General features: G+C 42.7%; 1 protein-coding gene across 1 annotated transcript in view; it reads left to right on the top strand.

Annotated features, from left to right (window-relative positions):
- The window catches only part of PCSK2 (proprotein convertase subtilisin/kexin type 2), a 234,672-nt gene that overhangs the window by 180,058 nt on the left and 41,620 nt on the right, over nucleotides 1-12,994 (top strand). Inside the window, exon 6 of the mRNA XM_043480329.1 lies at nucleotides 3,134-3,210. Coding sequence (XP_043336264.1) covers nucleotides 3,134-3,210 — 77 coding nt within the window. The remainder of the gene's footprint in view (nucleotides 1-3,133; nucleotides 3,211-12,994) is intronic.

Consider the following 12,994-nt stretch of genomic DNA (forward strand, 5'->3'; position numbering starts at 1 on the left):
CTGGAGAAATGGGTCAGCTGCTTAGGCAGCAAACCCAGAAGTGTAGAAAATTCTGGTTTTATTTTTCCTCTAGTGGAATTTAATTTCTATCCAACAACCTGCTCTACCGATGGTAGAAATTTGACATTGTCCTGCTCAAGTTTTGCCCCCACCCTCCTGCCTCCACCCTCAAGCTTCAAGGACTAGCACAGAATCAAGGAGAGGGAGTGGGGTCCCAGACCTCTCGTCTCATCACCTCTCCACCTTGGAACCAACAGCTGCAGCCCCACCCCCACGGGCTTCAGTCACCCCTTCTCGTGTATTCTCTCTGAACCCTGGATCCTCACTGCCCTGACCCCTGGACTTCCCGGGGCAGCTGGTTCTCTCATCATGTTCTCACTAATCTCAGCCTCCCAAGATGATTCCGCTGCTTCCTGCTCTGCGCTGTGCATCACAGAGCACAGAGGGGGGCCACCCCAGGTCCCTCAGCCAAGACACCCCACAGAGCTGCTTCTGGTCCTCAGCTCCTGTCCTGGGATGAGTCCCGGACCTCTCTGAGGTTCAACATTCCAATGCATCCCCTTCCCACTCCAGGAGCCCAGCTCAGAAGAGAGAGGTAGTGCTCAGAGTCCCCTCTGAGGGCCTCACGAGAGCTAGTCCATGAATTTTCCATTCAGCTCACCTTAGACTGGGGCCTTTTAATCTCTTTTACAGAGAAACAAACCAAGCTTAGCAAATAATCTTCCAAATCAACTGTTTCAAGTTTCAACCTCAGCTTTGAAACCCAAAAGATAAAGTATTACTTTGTATTCCTCTTGATATTCCCAGTCCACCAACCCTACCTAAGGATGCTCTCATCTCAAAAATTCAGGGAAGTTTAGAGGTAACCAAACATACTTAGGGAAGAGGAAGAAGTTACTTTTTAAATAGTATCCCTTGAAAGAACTGCATCTAAATAGCTCAAGAAAATTCAAGGAAAAAAAAAAAAGCCAAATCTGAGAGGGTCTCCCAAAGATGGGATTATATTAATGGTGAATGCAGGTGATTTGGGTATTTGCCAATAATTATGGCCAGTGGAGACAGGCCGTTATCCTCTCTAAAGCCAGGAACTGAAGGAAGACCTAGATTCTAGAACACAGATAGCCATGTTCAGTGCCCAGTATACAATGACTGGTCCAAATTTTGAATGGAATAAGGAATTGTTTTTCAATGAATATGACGTTTCCTTTATATCATTGAATAAATTCTAGACCTCTATCATGTAACAGTCAACAATACAGTATTATATACTATAAAATATGTTCAGAGGATAGATTTCATGGTAAAAGTTCTTACCAAAAAAAAGAACACAAGGACATTTTTGGAGGTAATGGGTATGCTGAGTACCTAGGTTGTGGTGATGTTGTCATGAGTATATACACATGTCCAGACTCAGCAAGATGAATGTATGGGATATTTTGTGTATCAGTTATACCTCAATAAAGCTAAAAACTTTCAAGTGAAAGAAGTTTAAACAAATTTCAAGGTGACTTCTGCCCCAAGCACATTTATTTTAATACATTAGTATTATGATTCAGGTCGTTCCAGCTCCTGATGGCCCTTTGCCATCCAACAAATGGAAACCCAGACTCACGGAACTGGTCAATTTGCTCTTAAAAACATCATGCAAACATCATGTAACACTATTACAAACTATAGTGTTTTGTCTCATAAAAGGGCACAACTCCTGAAAATGTCTCAGGTTGCCTTGGAATTGAGACATTTCCAAGCTGGAATATGCATCTAACCCAGTGATTCCCAGCCAAGTGGATACTGTGGACCAGGAAACCATCTGGGATCTTGGTTGCAGACCTCAAAAACAAAGTAGTGAGGGTGGGATGAGATGAGAGGCGCTTCATGGAACTCCGCATCCCTGGGCAACCAACAAGGCAGAGGGGAAGCAAGGGATTAGCCACCCGATAGTGGGGGACCATCTCCCATCATGGACCAAAATAAAAGGCTGACCAGTTGAAGACCGAGATGGAAAAAATTAAAACATGAAATCACTTAGAGACAAATTAACTGAGTACATAATTGATTTCTGAGGGGCAAGACTCTCAGAGGGAAAAATGGAGGTGCTGGACTGCATAGAATTTAAACTCCTCATTGTAACCTGAAGGGTTAAGAAGACCCTTGTTTACAATCCTGTATTTACTTGTTGGATTGATATCTGTCCCTCCAACTAGGCTGTAAGTCTCATGCAGGCAGGGATGTCAGCACTGTATTCCCATCCTTGGAAAAGTCCCTGGTATATGAAAGTGAAAAGTGAAAGTGGCTCAGTCGTGTCCAACTCTTTGCCACCCCGTGGACTATCCATGGAATTCTCCAGGCCAGAATACCGGGGTGGGTAGCCATTCCCCTCTCTAGGGAATCTTCCCAACCCAGGGACCGAACCCAGGTCTCCTGCATTGCAGGTGATTCTTTACTGTGTAAGCCACCAGGGAAGCCCAAGAATACTGGAGTGGGCAGCCTATCCCTCCTCCAGCGGATCTTCCAGACCCAGGAATCAAACCGGGGTCTCCTGCATTGCAGGTGGATCTTTACCAGCTGAGCTACCAGGGAAGCCCTGGTATATATTAGACTCAATGATATTTGTTGAGTAAATGAGGTTGATATTGTGGCCAGTGTTTGCGTCTCGCGTTTAACACTTATAATTGTAAAGGAGACAAGCCTCTGTCAGCCCAAAGCTGGGAGCTGGGAATGAGTTCTGCGTAATGCAAGAGGCTTCCTCACTTGTGACATGAGAACTAGAACCTTCTGGCCATCAGTCCAGGGAAGCTTAATGTGAGTCTTGGCTCCAAGTGAGCCCCACTGACCCACAGTGGTCACTCAACTTAAAATGGAGATGGTCCTAGGTAGCACAGAACCCAAATTCGCTAACACTTTGAGAGCCTGGAACAGGATAAAGTGAAGGAGCTTGGAAAAGAGGATACCAGGAGAGGATAGAAACATCCACGGACACACCTGTCTGTCATCTCTTCAAGGGCTGGTCCAGAGAGCAGGTTGACATAGCCCTGGGTGAGGGACCGTCCACTTCGGACAGTTGCATCTCTTAGCATCCTCTCATGCCTGTGCTCTGGATTTATGACCTAATGATGCACCTTGTGTTTTGCAGAACGCTGAGGCGAGCTACGACTTCAGCAGCAATGACCCTTATCCGTACCCTAGATACACAGACGACTGGTTTAACAGGTAAACTGGGCCTCCGGAGATGGCTGGGACATCAGGAGTGGGGTTTTAGTTCACTCTGTTCTGTGTTTTAAGGCTTGAATATCACCAGAAAAATAATCTCAGTGCTTCATGAAATTATACTGTGACTTTTTCCTTCATTGTGGCTATATTTTTTAAATTCTCGAATTTTTTTAATATGGCAACATTCTTCTAGAATTTTCTTTCAACTATGTTGTTCAGTTGAATAGGAATTACTTGCCACCTTATTAAAGATAAAAGAGGAGTAATAAGAAATCCTTTCTCAGCTCACCACAAGATGAATGTAAACATATGAGTTTCACTTAATCTCTTGAACCTGTTGCAGAGAACGATTTTGCCCCTCGGGTCTGTGTCTATATGTTTTTGAAAAGTGTTTTCGCTGTAACCTCGTAACAGCTCATGTAGTCCCTTTTGACAAAACAGTACGTTAATTGGCATAGGTTTGAAGTATTTTTTACTAAGGCATAATTAGTCTCAGGTATACAACATAACAGGGCTTCCCTGCCGGCTCAGTGGTAAAGAGCCTGCCTGCAATGCAGGAAACCTGTGTTCTGTCCCTGAGTCGGGAAGCTCCCCTGGAGGAAGAAGTGGCAACTTACTCCAGTATTCTTGCCAGAACAATCTCACGGACAGAGGAGTGGCAGGCTACAGCCGTGAGGTTGCAAAGAAACGGACACAACTGAGTGCACATGCATGCAACATAATGATTCTGTATTTGTATATACTGCAAAGTGATTACCACTATAAGTTCGTTAACATCTGACACCACCCAGAGTCACATAAAATTTTTTTTTCTTGTGATGAAGATTTACTGTCTTAGCAGTTTTCAAATGCACAATACAATATTGTTAATTCTAGGTCTGATATACTGCTTGACATCCTATTATAAAACCCTATCCAGTGGTAGTATAACTTTCCTTCAACCTGTTTTGCTACTAAACATGAAAATATAGCCTCTTTCTTCTCCAAGTAAAATTCATGCCTAATTTCTCACATGTAAGAAATATCAAGAAATTGAGACAAGTGCCTTGTCAATCAATATCAATTAAGTTTTAAACCTAATATTACCCATTATTGATGTTTTTTGAGTGAACTTGATAGAACATATGAACTTCAATTAATGACTGAAGCTCACTTTAAGCTTTATTTCTTTATTTCTTTATTCACTTTACTCATCTCTTCTACTTCTCGTGACAAACTTATGGTAATTGAAATAAACGCCGTCCTCCTCAGTTTAGCGATAAGGAAACAGGCTCAGAAAGATGGCCTGACTTACCTGGTCAAACAACCAGTAAATATCACAGCCAGCACTGGAACCCAAGCTCTTTGTTTCTAAGTCCAAGTTGTACCATTATTTTATAAGCATTGTTTTTATTATAAAAGACAGAAGTGTATTATAAAAGACCAAAGAATGGCCAGGGACAGGTCCCGAGGGGACCAGGTAGATTAGACTGTGTTCCCACAATCATTGAATTACCAGAGACTGTCTGGGGCATAGCCAAAGCAGACAGGGCTTGGTCATTACAGAAAAGGCAGAAAAGAGTAAGGGGGGAAACATAAGTCCAATTTGTAACATTTTAAAAAGATCATTGCTAATATGCAAGAGCATAGTCCCCACTCTCTATTAACCTTACTTGCAGTTTAAAGTCATCATGCAGAGTTTGTAAGTGTGTGTTTAGGGTGGTAGAAGTGTATGAGCTTGAAAGTGTTAGTCACTCAATCATGTCCGACTCTTTGTGACCACAATGACTATAACCCACCAGGCTCCTCAGTCCATGGGATTCTCCAGGCAAAAATACTGGAGTGAGTAGCCATGCCCTTCTCCAAGGGGTCTTCCTGACTCAGGGATCGACGGGACCCAGGAACGGAAACCAGGTCTCCATGTTGCAGGGAGATTCTTTACCATCTGAACTACCAGGGAGGATATATTTAAAAGGTTGGAGAACTTTTGATTTGAAGTGTCTCTTACTTCCTGTGACTTACAACCCAAGATCCTTGCTAATAAACCACTTTACACCATGGAATATTACTCAGCTGTTAAAAAGAATTCATTTGAATCAGTTCTAATGAGATGGATGAAACTGGAGCCCATCATACAGAGTGAAGTAAGCCAGAAAGATAAAGAACATTACAGCATACTAACACATATATATGGAATTTAGAAAGATGGTAATGATAACCCTATATGCAAAACAGAAAAAGAGACACAGAAGTACAGAACAGACTTTTGAACTCTGTGGGAGAAGGTGAGGGTGGGATGTTTCGAAAGAACAGCGTGTATATTATCTATGGTGAAACAGATCACCAGCCCAGGTGGGATGCATGAGACAAGTGCTCGGGCCTGGTGCACTGGGAAGACCCAGAGGAATCGGGTGGAGAGGGAGGTGGGAGGGGGGATCGGGATGGGGAATATGGTAACTCTATGGCTGATTCATATCAATGTATGACAAAACCCACTGAAATGTTGTGAAGTAATTAGCCTCCAACTAATAAAAAAAATAAAAATAAAAAAATAAATAAACCACTTTCAGACACAAGGATGTGAAGTCACCAAATAGAAGTCGCTAAACCACAGACAAGACATTATTATAAATGGCGCCTGGAACCTTGCTCTGAGAAGGACCATGAGCGTGGGCCTGGTTTCTGCGCTGTCAGTCACCAGCTGTCCACAGGCCATCAGAACGGGCAGTAGCTCTGTAGGACCGGGGATTCTGCTCAGAGTTCTGTGACCGCTTGGACAGGCAGGGAGCTCAAGGGGGAATGGAGACGTGTGTGAGAGTGGCTAACTTGCTCTAGTGCACCTCAAACTATCATACCGTTGTTAATGGGCTATAATCCAGTATAAAAGAAAAAGGTAAAAAAAACAAAGAGCAGTAGCATTACACTTGCCAGCTAATTGCCCGCTCCCCTCCCCCTCAGCTGCTGCTGCTAAGTTGCTTCAGTCGTGTCCGATTCTGTGCGACCCCATAGACGGCAGCCCACCAGGCTTCTCCGTCCCTGGGATTCTCCAGGCAAGAATACTGGAGTGGGTTGCCATTTCCTTCTCCAAAGCATGAAAGTGAAAAGTGAAAGTGAAGTCGCTCAGTCGTGTCTGACTCCGTGTGACCCCATGGACTGCAGCCTACCAGGCTCCTCCATCCATGGGATTTTCCAGGCAAGAGTACTGGAGTGGGGTGCCATTGCCTTTTCTGCTTCTACAGCTAGTAGATACTAAATTCATCTCTGATGGATTGATCCAAGCACAAAAATATAAACAACAGAATGGTTTCCTCCCACTCATTTTCTGAACCTGAACACAACCCCCCCAACAAGTAAGTCTTCCCGTCTAATGAGCTATAAGAATATTCTTTAAACAAACACAAAAGCAAAAGTGGAGTTGTCCTCTGTCTTAAATAATTTCATTTGCAAACTTATTCTTGAAAGTTCAATTTTAAATGGGCGAAAGTCCTCCAGGACTAAAGAGTGCTTAGGGTAATGAAATTCTTCATTGCCAGCAGTGAAATCCCCAAGTGTCCAATTGCCTCCGACACAGTCATCGTGAGTCAGGCAAGGATGATCCTTGCCTCCTAAGGCACCAATGACTCAGACACAGTGGCCACTCTGGTAAATGAGATTTTTCACAATTATCAAGTGATCTTCAAAGATCCTTATCCATCATGGCTTGTTATTACAAAGCCTGGATGGTACCACAGATCAGATCATGGTCTTTGTTTACTGGTTTATAAAACCAGTAAAAAATAAAATTAATTAAAAATAAATAAATAAAAACTACTATTGCAAGTGATTATGGGAGGAAGGCAGGTCAAAGTTCAGGCCCATAGCACTGGGAGGTTCTGTGGTCCAAACAGTAGGGTGCTGGAATCCTGGAGTTGATTCCTACTTGACACAAGGAGAATTTGAATATATCATCCTTCCCAGGAGTATAGGATAAGTTCATTAAAAAGTCACCCTTGGGAGAAATAGTATGCCTAATATTTGCTTCAGTATAGCTAGGGGCCTGTGGAAGAAGACAAGAGAGTAAGGGGGATTAGAGAAAATAAAACTAGCCATGAGTTAATAATCACAGAAGCTTGGTGATGATATTTACAAGAGATTTCACTCTAGTTGTGTCTATTCTGGTGTTTTCTATAGCAAGAAGATTTAAAAGGCAAAGGGCATAGGGACTTCCCTGGTGGCCCAGTGGCTAAGACTCTGCGCTCCTAATGCAGGGGGCCCGGGGTTTGCCCTGGTCAAGGCAATCTGCAGGAACCAGATCCCACGTGCTGCTACTAAGACTCAGCACAGCCAAATAAGTAAAAAAAATTAAAAATAGTAACAAAGTTTTAAAATTAAGTCATAGGGCATAAAAAGAGATAAAGAGAACTAGGTCTTTAGTGTGGTGCTCATGAAGCTATTAGTTTTGGTGGATAAGCTTCTGAGGAGCCTGCAATGTCCCATGAGGAGGCCACAGAAGCCTGAATCACTGAGTGCTAAGCATACCCAAGGTTGAAACAATACAAGGAACAGTAACGCCTGTTAAGCAGTTACTTGGGCTTCCCTGGTGGCTCAGATGGTAAAGAATCTACCTGAAATGCAGGAGACCTGGGTTCAATCCCTGGTTTGGAAAGATCCCCTGGAAGAGGGCATGGCAACCCCCTGCAGTATTCTCGTCTGGAGAATCCCATGGACAGAGGAGCCTGGTGGGCTACAGTCCTTGGGCCTGCACAGTCAGACACGACTGAATGACTAACACCCACACGTGTTTAAGGCACTGTCTTCATGTTTTGTGTGTATTAATTCTCAACCTAACCTCCTGAAATAAGTGTGGACATTATAATCCCCATTTTGGAAACTGAAGCCCAGCAAGATTAAGTCATGCGTGCAAGGTCACACAACTGAGGAGTGGTGGACTTGACACCAGTGAGGGGGATGGTTCCAAGCACCGCCTCATAATAAAGAGGAGTGTGGAGAAAGGCCAAACTCGTCATCTCTGGCTGGGGAAATGGGGACAGGCCTCCTTGAAGAGGTGGCTTTTGGTCCTGGATCTAAACGAAGGTACTAGGCAGACTTTGGAGGAGGGGTGAGTGTGTTCTGGGGTGAATAGGGTATTAATAGAAATTAGGCAAAGAAGCAGAGGCAAGGGGTACAGATGTGTTCAGTAGCTGGATAACTGGTCCAGGAGTTAGAGACTGGCGCATAGGGCAGCAATCTGAGAAGGCTCCGTGGAGGAAGTGGGCGTGAAAGGTTTGGATGGTTGCTAGAAGAGAAGAGCTCTTGTGGTTGTATGAGGTGGGCACAGAAAAGGACCCTGCAGGCACGCTGCTGCCTGAGGTTCTGAGAGCCTTGAGCCCTTGTCTCTGGCCAGAGCAGTGTTTCCTGTCTAGGAGGCATGAGCCTCTGGTCAGCTGTGCAGCCACGAGGACTTCCGGAGTCTTCAGGTGTTCTCTTCTGGGCCTGGAGAAGGAAATGGCAACCCACTCCAGTGTTCTTGCCTGGAGAATCCCATGGACAGAGGGGCCTGTCGGGCCACGGTCCATGGGGTCGCAAAGAATCAGACGTGACTGAGTGACTTATCACTCACTCATTTGCTGTCTTCTGGGCGTGGGCATAAAACCCAACACCCCATCTTTGCTCCGCAGACTCGGGCTCTTGGATAAGATAGTTTCAGCATCAAAACGCCCATGAATGGCTGACAGGTGCTGACCTGCAGTGGGCTTGCTGCTGCTACCGCAGCTCCAGCCAAGCCCCCTGGCCACAGAGGCTGGTCAGAACTCCGAGGCAGTAGCTGCCCAGGAAAGCTCACGCTCTCCATCACAATCTCCTGACTGCCGTGGAAAGTAGAAAATAAAGGAGAGGGTGGGACAAATGGAGAGAGTAGCATGGAAACATACACTACCACGTGTAAAATAGTTAGCCAGTGGGAATTTGCAGGCAAGGACTCTTTCTGAAAGCAAACTTCATACATGTGCAGGACAGCTTTTAGAGGAGATGTGTATTAGAATCCCTTGCCCTGCGCTTAAGCTGATTTTGCTGATTTCTTCCTTTTTCAGCAAAGAAAATGTGTTTATTCTACTGCAAACCATTTAATAATTACATGTGGCATCTGCGCTCCAGGGATGTATTTGAAACACAGTTGAGGAATTTGGAAAAGGAGTGTAATTTCCTCCTCGCTTGTAGTCAGAGAAATACAGACTTGGGCCAAGCAAAATAATAATAGCAGCCACAGTAGCAACAATAACCCAAACTGCAAGAAGGCAGAAATAACACACATTTAATAAGCCTCCATAATACACAACCCAGCCACAGCTGATTTGTCAGGATCCAGCATCACATTTTTTTCTTGCTGGCATTCCATAAATATTGATTGGCTGGTTGATGGATGGGTGGCACACCTTCTCAGCTGGGCCAAGATGTTGAGTGGCCTTGACATCTGTCTATTTGAGGGCTGCCAGCTTCTCCCTAGGCTTGCAGCCCATGCTTTGTCAATAATCTTTCAACCCTGCTGGGTTTTAGGTCAGTGTTTGGTGATGCATTGCAGATCCGAAGTCTATTACCATGCTGCTGTCCATAAAAATCTCTCTTGCATAGCATTTCTCTGACAGGCATGCACCACTGAAATGTCATCCCCGCCATCGGCAATATTTACGGAGCATCACCGGGTGCAGCGTGCTCTATCCATTACGCCCTAAAGAGTAAGAGATTCTGGATTCAATGCAATTCCTGGTTACAAAAAGTTTACTATAAATTCAGGAAGAGAGAAGATATTTGCTATTCAAACAACTAAAATGAAGGGAAGGGAGGATAAATGGATGAGACGGATCGTCTATCTCTAGATGAACATATTTGATTGATAGCATCAGTTAAACCTTCAAATAAGAAAGATTTTCAGTGATTAACTTTTTTTAATTAAAAGTCATATTTCATTTTGAAGAACCCAATGTGACAGGCCAAAAAAGAACATGTGAGAAAAATGTCCTCTCTGGTTGGCTATTAGCACAGTGATAGAAACCAATACTTTACCCTGGTGACATCTAATGGTTTAGAAATAGATGAACATCTTTCCCTTTCATCTTTATGGACTAATTCTGAAATCACCTCCTGGATAATAAAATCCAAACTGCCTTCAAAGACCTAATCTAAGTTTTTCTTTCATGTGAGCATTGAGACTACCTCATAAGCTGATATTAGTTCAAAGTTTGCTGCTTGTAATCAACCCTCTCTGTATCCAAATCAAAGCACAGTGAAATCCAACACAGTTTAATGTGGAGAGCTCTTCTGAGCCACTGAAGAAATACCACCAGGGCTTCCCTGGTGACTCAGACGGTAAAGAATCTGCCTGCAATGCAGGAGACCCAGGTTCGATCCCTAGGTCGGGAAGATCCCCTGGAAAAAGGAATGGCAACACACTCCAGGATTCTTGCCTGGAGAATCCCATGGATAGAGGAGCCTGGTGGGCTACAGTCCATGGGGTCGCAAAGAATTGGACACAACTGAGTGACTAATACTTTCACACTTTCTGAGTCACTGGAGAGATACCACAAAGTTCTGAGTTTTTCTTTTTCTATTCCTCTACCAGGATTATGCAAGTTTTCATCATTTAAATTTTCCCCTTCAGCTAAAAGAAACAGACATAACTCAGACTTTGGAGTAATGGAGAGACTGACATGGACTGCAATAGAGATATACTGGTATAATCATTTCTACTTTGGAAACTGTTTACCATATAAGGGGGATTTTATGGTCCCCAGGTGGCAATTATTCTTAAGAGAGAAAAATTCAGAAGATTATAATGGACAAATGCAGTAGTATATTATTAATTGCTTGGTATGAAATAAGAGATCCCTGAATTGAATCAGTTTTCCTTATCCGTAAAATGCAACTAAACTCCACCCTTAAGGTTTGCATAAGGTACTAAGGATATGCATACAGAGACTTGATACAGAGTGTGGCAAATGGTAGGCACCCTCTAAGTGCCAGAAAATGTAATTGTGAAATTCATGGAGAGGATTTCTATAGGATCTAAATCAGAGGTTCTCCAACTAAACAGAAAATAAGGAAAGTTTATGCTAAAGGGATAAATGAAAGTTCCCGCCATTTTTCCTCAGACATCCATTCTCTCATCTGAGCTTTTGAGGTTTGTTATTTCTTTAAAAAAAAAAAAAAAAAAATCTAGGGAATTTCCTGGAGGTCCAGTGGTTAGGACTTGGAACTTTTACTGCCAAGAGTGTGTGTTCAATCGCTGGTCGGGGAACTAAGATCCCAAAAGCCACACAGCAAGGCCAAATTTTTTCTTTAAAAAATCTCTACCAGTATAAGACAGAGGGATGTGCCCTTTTAATTACTGACTCCTTTGGCCACAATGAAGTCTGGGATGCCCTAACGGGTTGTGCTCAGAACCACACACTTTGCTTTACTCAGGAAGGTGGGAATTGGGCTTGGGACCATAACTTCACTGCATATTTGCTCTGCTTTTTAACTTTCTTCTGTGACCAGTGTATCCATGACAAATAAGGTAAATATTCTTTACCTGTCCTTTGTTCCCTCAAGGCATATACTTTAAAATTAAAACCATATGGACTACAATAGGATACAAGTGGGTACTTGATCAAAAGAGATCTCATTTACCCTCCCTGGAAAATTGAAGGTATCTTTAAAGAGCCACAGTAGAAGTGCTCATTATACACTAAAGTTCTCCGAACAACATCCCTAACTGTCCTCTGAATCAATTTCCTGCTTTCTCTGCAAGCCACCATTGCCTTAGTTGTCATCCTTAGCACCTCAGCAATGACATTCTCATCTTAAAAAAAAAAAAGAAAGTATTTTATTGATTAAATAAGCACATTCTGTTTAAAATCAAAACATTAGCCAAAATAATTTTGAAGCATCAAAAAGCAGATGCAATAGAACAGACTACTGAATCAGCAACACAGAGGATAAATAGAGAACCATTTATGGAATTCAGAAGAATTTTTTTAAAGATACATAAAATGTAAATGAAGGCAGCAGTTGAACAGTCTATAATAGAAGTTTCTGCTGTGAATGACTCTCTTTTTGCTCTCCCAGGAAAACAACTACCATTTTGTTAATTATGTTATGTGTATCATAATGCTCTAGTGGTTATTTGGGATATCATCATTTTTTTAGAGCTACATATTAAACAATTTGGGGGAAAATAACATCTATATTTTCCTTTAAACTCATTCACAAAAAATGATTAATTGAATATGGTAAAATATTAACTGTACATGTATACACAACATTAATCATTTGTATTTAGCAAAAGAATGGTGATGGTTTAGTCGCTAAGTCTTGTCTGACTCTTGTGACCCCACGGAGTGTAGCCTGCCAGACTCTTCTGTACATGGGATTCTCCAGGCAAGAATACTGGAGTGGGTTGCCATTTCCTTCTCCAAACAGAAGAATAAAGACACTCAAATGTCTATTATTAATAGGGTTCTGATGAATAAATAATAGTATACCCACAAAAAATCTAAGTTATGAGAAGCCCTTGACGTTGATAGACTTGAGTGTTGGCCATCTGAGATTCATTATGTTATTCATTGAATTTGTCTGTACTTTTTCAATATTTCCTATTTTTAAAATAATAAACTGAGCTAAATGGGTTATCCCTCCAGCCTTGCTTGTCCAGCATATCAGTTATCTATTGCCAAATAATGTCGCATAACAAATCATCCCAAAATGAATAAGCACCGACATTGCTCACAAGTCCATAGGTCAGCTGGACAGGTCTGTTGATCTAGCTGCCCGTGCATCCACAGTCAGATGG

This window comes from Cervus canadensis, chromosome 10 (assembly GCF_019320065.1).
Source record: "Cervus canadensis isolate Bull #8, Minnesota chromosome 10, ASM1932006v1, whole genome shotgun sequence".
NCBI classification, from domain to species: Eukaryota; Metazoa; Chordata; class Mammalia; order Artiodactyla; family Cervidae; genus Cervus; species Cervus canadensis.